Genomic DNA, 16,370 nt, shown 5'->3' on the forward strand with positions numbered 1-16,370 from the left:
GGTAATATTTTTCCCTCAGATACAGTTAAGGATAACCACTTTACTAGTCACTGCCCATTTGGACAACGAGGAAACAGCAGGGAAACACACCAAATACTCACAATCTGGTGGGCTGCAGCAAAAAAAATGTTTGACTAATAAATCATTTTCACTAGTTACTTTTCTTAGATCAATCAACTATCAGCTACTGGTTTCAGCAGTAGTTTCCCTCTCGGACATCAGGCTTACTCTCCTCAGACATTGCTGAAGAAAAGGGAGAGTAAAAGCATAATTTTCAGACACAAAAATGGTAAATACTAAAGTTTAAAAGGCAACCAATACTCTTTTTTTGAAAGAAAATCTACCATCATGTTGAGTTCACTGTTCTTCTGGATCCAGGACACAACACAAAACAAAACAAAAGCTGAGAAGCAAGAAAGTTGTTACATTACACAACAATGCAGTTTGTCTTTTAGAAACATAAGACAACAACACTATATTAATTTTTACTTAAAAATCCTGCAGATTTAGTTTTTGACTGGAGCGTGGAAAGGACCAGCTTATTGTGCAACATTACTCCTAGAAAGAAGGACTGTAATGATGACACAGCACTTGTGAAGGCTGTATGATTCATGCAGGGATGATGAAAGAAGACGGATGTAGGGCAACGATCGGCACTCCTATCTGCCTCACATAAGAATGCGCTTTAATTCTTCTATAATCTTATCGTGCTCATTTACAAACAAATAAAAAAAAAAATGCACAGTCACCTTCACGTCCTGATGACTATTAGAAAGTTTACTGAGGCAGGTAATGTTTTTGATTCATGAGGCAAGTTCATGAGGCTTGTTCAAGTAAGGACTGGCAAGTTCTAAATGCAAGTCACAGTGAAGTAAAATAATCATGAAATAAACATGGCAACATAAACAGCCCCACCACTGCATTCATGTTATTTTTATTTAAGTACTGCTCAATTCTCATTGGTGCATGGGAAAAGGTTTTACCACCTGTGGTCAATTAGATCAACGAGAAAAAACAACAAAACAAACATTTCCCTCATGAAACATAACCTAAATGATTCAAACTTCAGCAGAAAATGTTGCATGTAAGAGACCGTCACTCATAGTCAGAAGCTGTAAATAAGAAAATAATAATAATTATGTTTTTAAAACTGGGCTACTTCACATTTAAAGCTGTACAGACACTCCTGTGTTTATGGCACCTCCTTAAAGGTCTCAGTGTTCCACCTATAAAAGTTAAATTACTTGCTGAATAATTCATAATATGACCGAATGTACACCTCCTCTTTCATTAAAAGAAAATGAACATGCAAGTTTTACTATCAGATACAAGAAGTCTCACAATTTAATTTTGCCAAAACTAACAAACTTGACGAGACTCAGTGAAGACCCCCGCTTTAAAGACTTTAAATTAACAGCATCACTTAATTGTTAAAACCAGTTTGGCCTACTACTTATGATTAATAAATAAATAAATAAATAAATAAATCTCCATTAAAGTATTTTTAAGTTTGCATTTGCTCATTGTTTGTCTTCTCTTTTACCTACTTTTTTACTGCTCCAATACAGGAGCCAAACAAAGAAAAGCATGACAGTCCTTTGCTGTATTAGCTTCAGAACATGCTTGTTTATGTTTTTATAATATGACTTTATTGGCTTGTAAAAAATAAACAGGACACGGGAAATAATAATATTAGCAGGAAGTCTGTCTTATCTGTGAGCTGGCAGGTGTAATGCCCTGATATGAGACACCACCCTATTTGGGATTAATGGCCAAGAGACTAAAGAAAACTGTCCATATTGTGATGAACTTGTCGGTTTTCTTTTTGTCTAATGTCACAGGCCCTGTTTTCAAACTCTCTGAGTCATACTCACAGTCATAATGAGCGAGGTGAAATTCTTGTGGTTTTACAATGATTGTGTAAAACAAAATCCAACCTGTGATCTCCTTAAATATTAAACACCAAGTTGTAAATAATGATGACGAAGTTGTAAAAAGACATTTATACCCTCCGATAACACTGACGTTGGACGAAAGACGTGAAGTCAAAGGTCAAATCATTAAAACTTCATGATTCAAATGGAAGAATGTGATCTTCCAAATTGTTCCACCAAGCAAATCTGCTGATAATAACTCACTGACTTATTTTCAATAATTTTCAATGAATGATAATTTAAAAAATAGAAACCAGCAATATTTTGTGTGATTAAATGTGTCACCTAAATGACAATAAATAGTTTTGAATAAATGACCACGGCTCATGGTAGCTTATATGTCATCTCTTTAATTTAAAAACAAAACAAAACCAAAAAAAATGGAAAGACATGAGCAGTCAAGGAATTCATGAGTACTGACTTCCAGGAGAGCTCAGGCTCTGTACGCTATTCCCAAGTTATATTTTTCTTTTTTTACAAAATGGTTTATTACCGTCACATCCAAACCCTTTCAACCTCCATGACCCCAACACGTTACTAACAGTTTTCTTCTCACTGATAGTGTTTATGGCAATCACACAACATACAGCGCAAGACTACACGCGAGACACATGCCTCACACATAAAGAGACTGTAGTCGTACGACGTGGTGTATTTAAACACTAATCAGAAGCACCTACTCCTGGTAGGCCAACACTTATCCCAGCTTCTTATTTCGTTCAAGTATGTGAGAATCACAGTAGCTTTCGTCACCACAAACAGAACTGTCACAAACCCAGTATTGCTAAAAACATTCATTTAGCTTAATTCATAGCTTTCATTAGAGTTTTATTTCCTAGAAAAGAAAAGCGGTTAATGAAATTATCCTAGCTGAATTGGCCCCAGAGGAAATTTGTCGGTTATTTGCCATGTTTAGTTTGTCTCTGTCATTTGGCCCGAATGATGTCAAATATGCTGTTAATATGTTTCATGATTTTTCACTTGTCGTTGGTTTTAATTAGTTTCAAATTAATAAGTAATATTTTAGAAGATCATGTTCCCAAAATTGCAATCATCAGTTTAGTACCAAGATTATGCAACAGACAAGCTGGAGACCTGTAGACATGTAAACTATTGTTGTAGTCATCTAAACCCTTATATACTGACTGGTGCTGATGAAACTGAACTGGCTCTGGACTCTCGTGTCTTCCTTGTGGGTATGGTGACAACACAACACGAAATGCCGACTGTAGCTTCAGGCAATTCGTCATCCTCAGTCCATTCATTGATGTCAGGGTTGTAAACCTGAATGCATTTCTTGTACTTCTTCTCGCCCTCGTTCCAGCCCCCGAGGAGATAGACCTTGTTGTTCAAAATGGAAATGCCGGCTGTGCTCACCCCCGTGTGGAGGGGCGCGCAGTAGCTCCACTGCCCGTTGTGAGGGTTGTAAGATTCGACGGCAAGGACATCCACCCTCTCCCCACGACCTCCCAGCTGGCTGCCGCCGATGACGTAGGCCCGGTCTCCCACGGTGGCGGCGCAGTGCCAGCCTCGAGGTGTGCTCAGACTGCTCTTATCCTGCCAGGTGTCAGTGGAGGGGTCGTAACTGCACACAGCCCTGGAGTAGGCGTTATTGATGTAACCTCCTGATACAAGGATCTTGCCGTCGATGACGGAGCTGCCGTGACAGCAGCGTGGCACCTCCATGGGAGCTTTCATCTGCCACTGGTTGGAGGAGGGCACATAGCACTCCACAGAGGCCTGGACGCCATCAGCGTTTCGGCCTCCGACGGCAAACAAGAGGCCGTTGAAAATGTTGAGGCTAAAGTGTGTGCGCCTCTGGATCATGTTGCTCAAGTGAATCCAAGTGTTGAAGCGGGGGTCATACCTAAAGAATATCAGAGAGATTCACAGTTATTTGTCAATGTAACACCAACTAATGTGACAAATTGTGAGTTTTGGTTAATAAGTACCTGCAGAAGTTGCTAACAGCGTGTTTAGCCTGGTTCCTTGCATCATTCTGGTCCTCACCACCTGCCACATACAGGAAGCCATCCAGGACAGCCACACACTGATTGAAGCTCTTTGCTGGCATCTCTGTCAGCTTATTCCACACGTTGTCCACATCTCTGTAGAGAACATCTTTGCTGAGAGATTTCTCTGTCAGCGCGGGGCGTCCGCCGACTGTGAGAATCACCTTGAGGCCACCGCGTACCTTTGTTCTGCGTGACTGGAGGATGTTCTGTTGATATGGCAGCAGATGGTAGTTCATGGCATCCACAAGGAGACGATGGCACTCGGGGTCTTGCATCATTCTAGGTGTGCTCTGCACGTGGTTCACCAGGTCTTGGGCAGAGATAGTGCCGAAGCGGATGTGAGTTAGGAGATCTGCCGCGTACTTCAGCCTCTTCTCGTCAAAGTCCAACCATTTCATGGCGATCTGGAAGGCTGTGACCTCAGAGGGGAGCTGCAGGGAGTCATCGGTGAGGAATTCGCAGATCTGCTCATAGGTGAGCTTCAGGAACTGCTCCATCTCAGAAAACTCGATGAAGTTCTCCCGCATGAACTTCTGAGCCGCCTCTTTGGTTTCTTTGAGGTCGTAGGTGTCGGCGATGTTGGCCACATACATGCAATTCTCCACGCTGAGCTCCTGCATGAGGAAATCGCTGCACATCTTCACCAAGGTGCCGATCTGCAGCAACATGGCTGCGGCGATGGTGCTGCCGATGCTGTAGAGCGACAGGGTGAGCTTTCCCGAATATGCGTACGTAATCGCGGTGGCGAGGCCGACTGGTGACAGCTCATTCAGCTCGATCTTCTGGAGGGTTGGATCCTTCTTCAAGATTTTTCTAATGTACTCACTGCAGGAGGCCATGACAACCTTGTGGGCATCAAATGACTTTGATTTGGTGGAGACTGTTAGATCGCAGAGGAAGCTTTCGTTTCTCATGGTGCTCAAACCCTCCAGGAGGTTTGGGGCATACACAGAATCGGTGACCTCAGTTGAAATACAGCTGAAGCCATTTCCTCCTTCCAACAGCGTGTTTAACCCGTTAATTTTGCTGACGGGGCTGTTCTCGACCATTATGGTCATATCATTTATGTCTCCTTTGCTCTTTTTGGTTGCCTTGTTCTTTTTGGGTGCCATGGCTGTTGCAGCAGTACACACCCCAGACCTTCTGAAAATATACATATACACATAATGGATTTAGTTTGAGACGTCCACTACAGCTTGAAAATGTTATGAAAATGAAATCAAAGACAGATCCTTGATAAAGTCAGCCTGATACAGTAACAATTTGTGACAGACATGAATCGGTGCTGGAAAACAATTGGACTAGAACACTGTTTGATTTCTTCTGGTCAGTGTCCTGTTTTCTTTGCCCAAAATTAATCAATAATGTCAAATCTCAGAACATTTAAACCTCTCACTCTAAAGGGAAATGTTTCTCAAAAGTTATCCATTTTTGACAAAACAAGACACTGACAAGTTAGAAGACATTTGTGCTACCAGGTGATGCCGAAGCATGCGAGTACATCAACATGCTCCTGCATCTGTCACAATTTATCAGCAGCGTGTCCAGGAATAGCAACACTGGACGGCTCACCCATGACGTTCCTTTTATAGACTTTGAGACATGAGCCACAGTCCTCATGTCCTCTGGACGTTTAAGTTCAGTTTGAACGTTTAAACGTTTTAGTCTATTCTCTATAATAAATAGTTTCAATTTGTCTTAAATAAATCAGTCCCATTTACAAGACAAAAAGGCTTAATAATAAGCGACTCCTCACTTTATTTAAAGACAACCCCAGCAGACACAAGGCTTACTATGTGTATAATCTCAATTCACCAACAGCTTTATGCAGCTTGTTTAAAATTTGAAGCCACTGGCACATTTTTTTATTCTAAAATGACAAATGCTGGAGTGTTAACTGACTTGAGCTGCCTGCTAGTTACTTTAGTTGCTAAATGGCAATCAAGGAAAATTTCCACTTACCTGAGAACTGAAGAAGAGGCTGGTGAAGAAGGAACTTGTGCCTCCAGTTACTGGAGCAGGAGAGAGAGACCGGCCGTCACCCCTGCTGAAAGAGACATGCAGTTAACTCCTCCTCTAGGGGAGTGGGTGCCAATCAACAATTGTGCAATGCATGTGGAAAAGAGGGCAGGGACCATACATCCCCCGACATTTAGTGTCCCTCCAATCAGTTGATGTCAACAATACTGAATCGTCAATGAGACGTCATATGATGGAGCTTTCATTTTCTTTGGAGAAACTAATCCATTAAAAATAAACATTGCTTTGATTTTTTTTGGCAAACGTGAAATTAGAGATATTGTAAATGTAAACCGGCGTGGTGCAGTTGAAGAGTACATGCTGGACTTGCAAGACTCAGGAGCACATTTAATGAAATGCAGAGTCCTTCATCATCAGACAGAACTTTAAGGAGATGTAAATGAAAGGTAAAGGAAGGTGATATGATAACTGTGATATAGAAAAACAAGCCTTCATTTAGGGTTCTGCATTAAAAAAAAATCACAATTGTTAGAAATTCAGCAGATTTGATTGTTTTTTTTTTGTTTTGTTTTTTAGTACTAGATTTAATTTAGCAACAGCATGCTGATGGACAACAGTGACCCTTTCACATCCACGTGTTTGACGTGAATTGCTGTCATCGCTCCGGTTTGCATTTCTGTCATCATCGCTTCCGCCCATTATAACGGTGTCATCAGTGGGCGCGCGGCCAGGTGTGTGTGTGCGCGCGCGTGTGTGTGTAAGGCGGTCGCACGTGAACCACCGTGATGGCACGCAGCTCAGATGTGGTGAAGAAAGTACTGCGGTTCAAACTTCAGCTCTCAGACGCGGCAGCGCCTGCTACGGTAGATACTGTGTGAATTAATTCATTAATACATTTGTAGACGAGAAATAAACCGAAGCTGAGGAGGAGAGTTTGCACCATTCTCATTTAATAATGTTTCTTAAACATTTTCGGTCGTTTTTTCTTTTGGGCTCCACCATTTAGAGTTTTGTTCGTCAAATTCCTAGAAGTTTTTTTTAGAAACAAATAAATCACTGGCTGTTTACTCTGAAGCACTGTCCATTAATTTAGTATTTAGCATTGAGTGCGAATATTGGCCACTTAAATGTCACACCGGACGCCATAATGATGCTTTCCTCTGCTCCTGTATCACTGCTAATGTGTGAACAGAAGCTGACTCAGTGCTGTCTCAGTCACTCACTCTTTGCTTCCACGCAACACTTCTAAGATACCTTGCCGTGGGGGGGTCAGGCCGTTTAAATGGGAGGTAGGCCTCCCATGCTGCTAAAATTGGCTACTCCTCCAGTTGTTCAACTTATGTCAGCTGTCCGTGGTCGGTGAAAATGGGGAGGGGGCGCTCTGCAGGCCGCTTAAACTGGATATATTTACGTATTTATCCACGTCAGTGCCTTTTGGATCAGTTTTCATTTGAGATTTTTTAAATGCAAAACTCACAGTTCAGTTGTAAATGGGGGGGATACTTTGCAGCCTAACAACCAGCAGCAGCCTTGTCCATTTATAGGTCGGAGTAAAAGGAGCAGCCTAAGTGGGTGTGTGAGGTTCCCATACTTAGCTTCTGCTCTGAATGCACAATCAGCAACTGTGGTGTTCCAAAACCAGCACCACCATATTTGGCATGTCAAGTTTTTCCTCAAAGTAGTTCACGTGCCAGTTGTTTTCTGTCCCAAAAATAAATGATACAAAAGTCTAATTTTAATAGGATATTAACACTGGGACTTCTGTGTTTATTGCTGTGTTTCCAGGTTCTAAAAATCTTGCAGAAACTCAAGGATCTGGATATCACATTAGACATTCTCGCCGTGAGTCTGTGTTGCAAACAATTATTATTTTTTTTTGGTTAATTTTTATTACATTTTCATTGAATGCACTAACCGACGTCTAAATATAAATTAGGAAACTGGAATCGGCAAAACGGTTAATTCCTTGCGCAGACATGAGCTGGCTGGAGAATTTGCCAAGTCGCTTGTTAAAGGTTGGAAAACACTGCTCCCCAAGGAATCCACAAGGTGAAGTGCATTTTCCTTTTTTTTTTTTTTTTGTTTTATTATTTAATATGACTGACTGTGCATACGTTTTTATGGGTTGACATCTTAATCTTGAGTTGTCCTTTGATGCAGCCACGGTGACGATGGGGCTTTGTCAGAGAGTGTTCCTGTTAAAGACGTACTGGATGACCAAAGCTGTCCGGATAAGGAAAGTTTGGTAGATGTAAACGACAACTTCATGACGTATCAGTGTAAGACTCAGGATTCTTTAGATGAGACACCCTATAAAACGGGGACGAGGAAAGCTGATTCAGAGAAAGAACAGTGTGAGGAGAAGAAAAGAAAACTAGACCAGGACAAAAACCACGAACAAAGTCGAAATCAGGATATCCTTCCGAATGACTTTTTGACAAAGAAAACTGAAATACAGGAGGACAAAATGGACGACTCTGCTCTATCAAAGAAGAAGAAGAAGAAACAATTTCAGAGTGACGGAAAACCAGAAGACAGTGATACTTTGGTTGGAAGCAAAAACTCTAAAGACACTCGTGATCAAAAATCCAGTTCTGATTCCAGGGAGAAAACCTTTGAGAGTGGAAAATGTGGGTCAGAAAGTGAATCAAATACAAAACCAAAACCCTCAAATGAATCTTCGCCATTCGACTCCAGTGACAAATGCACAACCGTGTTAAAACTGGACAAAGATGGTGATGATCAAAGCGGATCCTCAAGAATATCCAGGAGCTCTGAGGCTCACAAGAGAAAAAGGGCAAAAACAGGTCAAGAGAAGTCTGACGCTTTAAAAATCAAGTCAGGGTCTGAAAATAAGGCACATTCAAAACACAAAAAGGCCAAAATAAAGCACAAGAAGGATAACCAAGACCAAAAGGAACCATCCATGTCTTTTGAATCTTTCTTGAACTATGATGTGAATGTTTCCAAGAGAAAAGAGCGATCAGGAACGAGGACACCTAAAAAAATCAAGACGTTGGTGAAAGAGCAACCAATGAAAGAATCTGGCGTGAAACCTGCCAAGTCGCCTGCTGACTCTCCAAAACAGGTATAATTGATCCTAAAATCTTTGATTTTAGAGTGCAGGCCAGTATCGATGAATATTTACAATAATCATTTATATTTTAGACATTTCAGGAGTCTATAATGGACCTGATCAACGTTCCTTTACCTGCTGCTCTGCTTGAATGTGAAAAACCCTCCAGTGTTGTGTACTTTGAAAGTAAAGGTACTGCCTGTATGACAAATAGAGATGTATTTTTATTTGTCATGTGCATGACACTTATTCTTTTGGTTTTAAAGCTGAGAGGGAGTTGGATCTCCGTGACATCTCTGAGGAGTCTACAGTCTTCACCGGTCAAAGACTTAACAAAAAGATGCAAGTGTACTCTGGTGCCAAGACCGCATCCCTCCCAGCCATGATGAGCTTGTACCAACAGTGTATTCGCACTCTCCAGAACAATATTAACAGTGAGTAAAGTAGTCCAGAGCAGGATTATTTAAGGCTCTGAGGTCTGTCAGTTTGTTGGGCTTATATTCAGGTGCAGAGATCTCTTCTCAGTGCTTCATGAGACTGGCGGAGTGCCGTTTGAAATCCTCGAGCCGGTGCTGGAGAGGTGTACACCAGAGCAGCTGCTACGCATCGAAGAATGCAACCCAGTAAGAATGTGATCTATGAATATGTTTAGTGCTTTATTAGGTACACCTGCCTAGCACTGGGTCTGACCTCCAGCTTATACACCGATCAGCCACAACATTATGACAAGAGAAGTAAATAACATTGACCATCTTGTGACAATACAATATTCTGCTGGGAAACGTTTGGACCTGGCATTTGTGTGGATGTTACTTAGACATGTAGCACCCACCTACACCAGACCAGGCACCCCCACCCCATAGCAATGACACTCCTTAATAGCAGCAGCCATCCCCAGCAGGATGCAGCCTGACACAGACACACACACAAAGACGGTTTAGGAACAACTCAAAAAACATGAAGAACAGCACTAGATCCCAAACTGATCAAGTATCTGTGGGATGATCCACAGAGGCCCCTCCCCTCAATCCATAGGACCCAAACGCCCCCACTAACAACATTTTGTTCCCAGACACCACAGGACACCTTCAGAAGTCACATGTCCAGTCTCTGATGAGTCACAACTGTTTGGAAGCACAAGGGAGGCCTACACAATATTAGGAAGGTGGTCATAATGTTATGCCAGATCAGTGTATATTCTCTCCTGGACAGAGGAAGAAGTTTGCTCTTAAACTAAAAACCATGAGCTCTCCTTGTTATTGCGCAATATCCTGTTGGACACACCTGGTCTGTAAGTGGCACTGAAACTCATTGGCATTCTCATGCTGATTAGTTGAGACGAACAAGACTAACATGAAAATCACATAGATACCTTCTATTCTAGAGGGAGCCTAATTAATATACATGATGTAAATGGAAAATATCTACCAGCACAAGGTCATTTGTACTTTATATACATTTTAATAAACATGAAAAGCTATTGTTGGAAATCAGAGAGACTGGCACTCACCTTTTATAAAATGATATGAAAAGATCATAACTGGTCACACCAAATAGTTGTCATTTGTCATTTTTAGCTTAAAAGTAGATTAAAAATGTCCACGTTTTCTTAAAGCCCTTGTTTTGCAGTTTCAATTTAATCGTCTGGAGCTGAGAGATGCTTTAAAAGTTTGAAGGACTTATTGTACTCGGTGTGTTTCCATAGATCTACATTGGAGTAACCGACCACCTGTGGGGAAAACACTGTCAGAGGGACTTCAAAGATTCAAAGCTTCAAGAGTATGAATCGTGGAAAGAGATGTACATCAGGCTGTCCGAGGAGAGGGAAAGGAAACTCCAAAGACTGACTCAAACTATTGTATCTGCACATTCGAACAAACCCAGAGGTGGGTATGCTGAACACAACTGTGCCACTTCCTAAAAGAAAAGTTTGGAGAAATGCACTTATTTCTTCGGTTGCCAAGAGTAATGCTTAAGAAAAGGTTTAAAAAAGGCAACTGGACTTGTAGAGTTTGTTCAGAAGACGTTTCACCACTCATCCGAGTAGCTTCTTCAGTTCTGGTGGACTGGTGGGAAATCCCACCAATTTCCCACCAGTCCACCAGAACTGAAGAAGCTACTCGGATGAGTGGTGAAACGTCTTCTGAACAAACTCTACAAGTCCAGTTGCCTTTTTTAAACCTTTTTTGGATATACCATGACCTGGATGACTGAGAACCTTCACAGACTTAAGAAAAAGTCGGCTTTATTGTCAATTCTGCTATATGTAAAGGGCACACAGAGGGTTGAAATTATATTTCTCTGAGACGACAGGGAGCCAGAACAAGTTAGATGAGTATTTTGAAGTCACTTCGGTGTTTAGACTGTAAGAATACAATTTCCAAGACAGCAAATAAGCTTGAATTTTCCCCAGATCTGAAACTATTCTTTTAAATAAATGAAACAGAGCCATAATAATATATGAGCAAATCCTGTTTCACCGACTGAAACTACTATCCTGGTGATCTTTTAGCTCATTGTCAAACAAATCCTAATTACATCTGATGTCAAATAAAACTTAGAAACATAAAACATTAACAGGGGAGATTATTGGTTCTTTAGATTTGCTGTATATTGTAGAAAACTGTTGTTTAGTCCTTTTGACGTTCTGTACACACTTTTTTTTTTTTTTTTTTTGTAGGTCGGCAGGTGAAGATGGCATTTATTCACTCTGTTGCCAAGCCACCGAGAGATGTGCGAATTCAGCAGGAAATTCATGGAACTGCTGTTCAGCAGCCTCCTCAGCTCAGGTGCAGGTGGGTTTCAGCCTCCTAGATGTTTCTTTTGTTAGCTCATGATTCATTTATTTAATTTTCCCTGCTTATATATTTGTGTCATTTATATTTTCTTTCTGATTATATTCATAAAGATCAAATTTGAGGCACCGATGTGCATTTGTTTGTCACAAAATGGACACCTGCCCTCGTTCTGCTCCTCTTCCACATAAAACCGCTCAACTACAAAGTGATCTCACTAAACGACAGCGGCTTAGCAAGGTCATAACCTGTCGGAGACTCATGTGGTAACAGTGGGTGAAATGCTTTTTGGGTGAGCTTATCGAAACACAGGAATTGGAGCAATGTGCTGGATAAACTGGATTTTATTCCGGTTTAGAGACAGCCTTGGATCTTTTGTTGTCAACTGTTGCGAGACGGGACGCTATGCAGCTCTGGACACCAATTTTGTTTATGTGCATTGTTGTCATTTTTTATTTTTATTTTTAAATACTCTATTGATCACGTTATAGTCTGCTCTGTTGATCATTTCCTGTATTTCCAGTGTTAAGGTTCAGGACAACCGATCCAGGCCGAGTTGTAATGAGCCCAGCAAGTCCAGCAGCACCAGTTCAGGAGGAAGCAACGCCCAAGACCCTCGCAAAAAAACAAGTGAGCTGACAGTACTGTTGTAAATATAGTTTACAATGGAAGTGTTGTTAGTCTGCCCAAACCTGTTTTCTCAGATATTGAGTCGGTTATGTTTTTCATGTGGTCTTCAGTGATCAGGGCTGTAACTTAAGTCCTGATTTTTTATTTTACCAGATTTATGTTTTATTTTTGTTCTTTTGTTGTCCTCACAGGAGTTGCTCCAATGATGGCAAAGTCCTTAAAGGCATTTAAGAAACAGCTGGGACGCAGATAAATGCTCATCTATTACGTTGTTAAATTTACTCTGTCACTCATTAACTTTGAACAAGGTTAGGCCCTAGTAGGCCTCACTTAAGATTATTCTGTGTTGTTTGTCTATATATACTGGCAATACGGTAATTGTCATGTTTTTTTCTGTGAAGTGTCTTCACTATTAAACGCACAATGAAGTCGGCAAATTCTCTTGATTTGATGTTTTGTCTTGGAGCCAGTTTGAGATAAACAGAACACTTGGTAGGTTATTTAATAGGATACAGCTCCCTCTAGAGGACAAACGAGGGTTTTTTCCTGTACATCTCTTTAGTCTAGGTCCTGGGTAAGATTTGTATGCACTTCATTTAGCAGAGAATATCTCAACTGTTATAGACTAATATGACCCCACTGAACAACGTGGGATGTGTGCCAAAATCTCTACCTGGGACGAAAGTCCTGAAAAATGACCACAATAGGTGACACTATTATCACACTACAGGTGAATGGGACTTTTTTTTCCCTTTATAGATATCCTCATAAACTTCTACTAGATTAATCTTCATATTAAGAGAAATATTTTTTGTATTACACTTTGTCTTAAAAATAAAATAAAATATGCAAATTAGGCAATATCTCATTAAATATGTGTACATATAAACTCTTGAAGCTACATATTTTCTGAGGTGTTCAGAATTCTGGTTTGATATGTTTAATTGTGTTTCTGCAGGTGTTCAGTGTGGATATTGTGTGAGTGGGGCTTTTTAAAAGAAAGAATACAAGCATTTGATTAATACAGACATTTTATATCCAACCTTGCTATTGTCATTGGAATATTAACTTAAAGTGAAAAATACAGAACAACGTGTTTATTCTCTGTGTTGCAAGGTACAACTTTCAACTTTTTCTCAACAGAGTCCAGGTATGGGGATGATGAGAACTCATTCAGTGATAGGATTTTTACAGCTATTGCCTCCCTTGCATTTGCAGTACTTGCAGCAACGGATACCAGCTACCCGACAGGGGCAGCCATTCATGTGTGCACACTTGCCACACGAGCAGGGATCTGGCAAACCTTCAGGTTTTGAGATTACAATCTCAGGGACTAATAAACTGCCCTTTCTTACAAAACCATAAACATCTGCATTTAAGATCGAGGTGGCGTCTGTAAATGGTGCTTGGACCCAAAGCTACAGTTGATAATAGGCTCTTTGTATATGTTTTCTTGCATTAGTTGAGGTGCAAGCGGTCCTGTCAAAGTCCACCTTAAGGGCATTACTATCGAATGCAGCAATGCGCAGGTTGTCAAATGTCTCCATGTCCGTTGATGGTTTGAGACATTTGACCAAGAATGTTTCTGCCATTTGTATTGCACTCTCTGTTAGATGTGGACAGTTGAAATTGAGAATCAAAGAAGAGTTGTCTGGTTTGCGGACAGTGTTCAGAGCTGCAAGTTTGGTTGATATTTTGCTGGTTGTATCGCACCCAGTCAGCACATGTAGTGCTGGGAGACACTGTGTGAGCTCGTCTCCCAGCGCTATTCCTGTTTGTTCCTAGTTTATATACGCATATTTAATGAGATATTGCCTAATTTGCATATTTAATAATTTTTTTTTAGACAAAGTGTAATACAAAAAGTATTTCTCTTAATATGAAGATTAATCTGGTAGAAGTTTATGAGGATATCTATAAAGGGAAGAAAAAGTTCTATTCACCTGTAGTGTGATAATAGTGTCACCTATTGTGGTCATTTTTCAGGACTTTCGTCCCGGGTAGAGATTTTGGCACACATCCCACGTTGTTCAGTGGGGTCATATTAGTCTATAACAGTTGAGATATTCTCCGCTAAATGAAGTGCATACAAATCTTACCCAGGACCTCTACTACTTCTATAAACACTTTGAAACTGTATGGGTTTATTTTTTATGCTGAATGTGCAGATTATCTTGATCAATACCCATGTTTTCACATTAATATATTTTCAGTAACATTTATCTGAACTCTTCTAGCACTACTTCAAACTAAAAGTGAACTAAAAAGATAGCATAGCTCGTAGTGTATTGTATTGGTTCCTTTTTTTTTTTTAGTAGCAAAAGGTTTTATGTAAATGTGCACAATATACAACAATTTGAGATATTATCAACTGAAAACAAAATTTTAACAGGATTTTTATTTAGTTTTTAATCAACCACTGTTATTCCTGTGGTGATACTAATGTCTGTTATGGACGAAGACATCTGCTGCCTGCTGCTTCTCAAGGACCCTTTCTGTCTATTTTTGTTTTTTTGGATGTGTTTGAACAACTGTTTGAGATATTAAAGAGAAGGTTGGAGACTGCTGCTGCCTTCAGCACCACCTGTGGAAGCCTGCTAAGACTGCCTCATTAATCCTTCCTCATGTTTAATTTATAGGTTTGAGGCCTTGCAAAGTAAAATCAGACGCCCCCATGGTACATTTAAAAATGAAAACCATGTTAGATTCAGTTATTTTTAGTCATTTCTTGTAAGAGTAGGTAAGATTAATAAGCAGTGAGTGGTCATCCTGTAAATGTGGACCCACAGATGATCTATTAAAACACAAATGATTGGAAGTCACAAATCAGTGACCATCTTCTCATCTGTTAATCCTAATAGATAAGCATGGGTTGAGGTCAGAGCAGGAGCCCTACTCACTCTGGAGGCTGTGGTGACATGGCAATGAGGCAGTCCTTCCACCAGAGGACCTCAGGGCTGTTGGATGGAGCTGACCTTCAACTTTGACCTGGATAACGCAACGCAAACATGACATAGAAGTGTTTGGGTTTTTTAGCTTTTTTATGGCTGTGTTTTGTGTCTAGAAAACACAATTGGGCAGGATGTAACTGTTTGAACAGACCTCAAGGTAATTTAATTTAATGACCAATTGTTAGACACGACTGAAGAATGACAGGGATGCACATTAGCAAGGTTGGTTTACCAACTGGCAAAAGCACGGGCAACTATCCGTTTGCACCACGAGACTCATGTTCACCACTGGTTTGTGACGTATTGTATGTGTTTACACAACATTAGTAAAAGTTCAGCATTAACTGACATGCTAAAGGGTATAATAGAGGTAGCACTTGAGGCCCAGTTTTGGTTCCTGTGTCAGAATCTAACTTAGTGATTGAGCGTTAGAGTAATATTACTGTTCCAGTCCTAGAAGTACAATAGAATATGCATATAAAGAGGGTTTATGTACAGTGGCCTTTAAATAGATGATGGTGTTGTTAGTGGGGGCCTTTGGGTCCTACGGGTTGAGGGGAGGGGCCTCTGTGGATCATTCCACGGATACTTGATCAGTTTGGGATCTAGTGAATTTGGAGGCAAGGTCAACACCTTATGCTGTCTTTCATGTTTTTTTTGGTTTTTTTTTAGTTGTTCCTAAACCATTTGTGTGTGTGTGTGTCTGTGTCAGGCTGCATCCTGCTGGGGATGGCTGCCGTCATCAAGGAATGTCATCTCTAATGGGGTGGGGGTGCCTGGTCTGGTCTAGGTGGGTGGTACATGTCTAAGTAACATCCACACAAATACCAGGTCCAAATGTTTCCCAGCAGAACATTATATTGTCACAAGACGGTCAATATTATTTACTTTTCCAGTCAGTGGTTTTAATGTTGTGGCTCATCTGTGTATAAGCTGGAGATCAGACCCAGTGCTAGGCAGGTACCTAATAAAGTGACCATAAAGTGCGT

The 16,370-nt window shown here is 40.6% G+C and overlaps 2 protein-coding genes across 3 annotated transcripts; one reads left to right on the forward strand and one right to left on the reverse strand.

Moving 5' to 3' along the window:
• Nucleotides 1-2,236: 2,236 nt before the first annotated feature.
• On the reverse strand, nt 2,237-5,093 carry klhl31 (kelch-like family member 31). The gene is made up of 2 exons (XM_084561652.1): nt 3,887-5,093; nt 2,237-3,801 (listed from the first exon to the last, which is right to left on the reverse strand). Exons 1-2 carry the CDS (start codon nt 5,059-5,061, stop codon nt 3,069-3,071), a joined length of 1,908 nt encoding a protein of 635 aa, XP_084417778.1. The 5' UTR covers nt 5,062-5,093; the 3' UTR covers nt 2,237-3,068.
• A 1,518-nt stretch (nt 5,094-6,611) lies between these two features.
• On the forward strand, nt 6,612-12,955 carry eloal (elongin A, like). 2 transcript variants are annotated; one of them, XM_084561651.1, is made up of 11 exons: nt 6,612-6,792; nt 7,715-7,771; nt 7,866-7,978; nt 8,090-9,017; nt 9,098-9,191; nt 9,272-9,439; nt 9,531-9,628; nt 10,711-10,891; nt 11,686-11,800; nt 12,324-12,430; nt 12,622-12,955. In XM_084561651.1, the coding sequence occupies exons 1-11, from the start codon at nt 6,715-6,717 to the stop codon at nt 12,681-12,683; spliced, it is 2,001 nt and encodes a 666-aa protein (XP_084417777.1). In that variant the 5' UTR covers nt 6,612-6,714; the 3' UTR covers nt 12,684-12,955. The 2 variants fall into 2 exon arrangements, with proteins under 2 accessions (XP_084417777.1, XP_084417776.1); XM_084561650.1 differs by having other exon boundaries at nt 6,624-6,792; nt 9,098-9,197; nt 12,622-12,954.
• The last annotated feature ends 3,415 nt before the right edge of the window (nt 12,956-16,370 follow it).

Source organism: Chelon labrosus (genome assembly GCF_963514085.1).
Source record: "Chelon labrosus genome assembly, chromosome: 15".
NCBI lineage: Eukaryota > Metazoa > Chordata > Actinopteri > Mugiliformes > Mugilidae > Chelon > Chelon labrosus.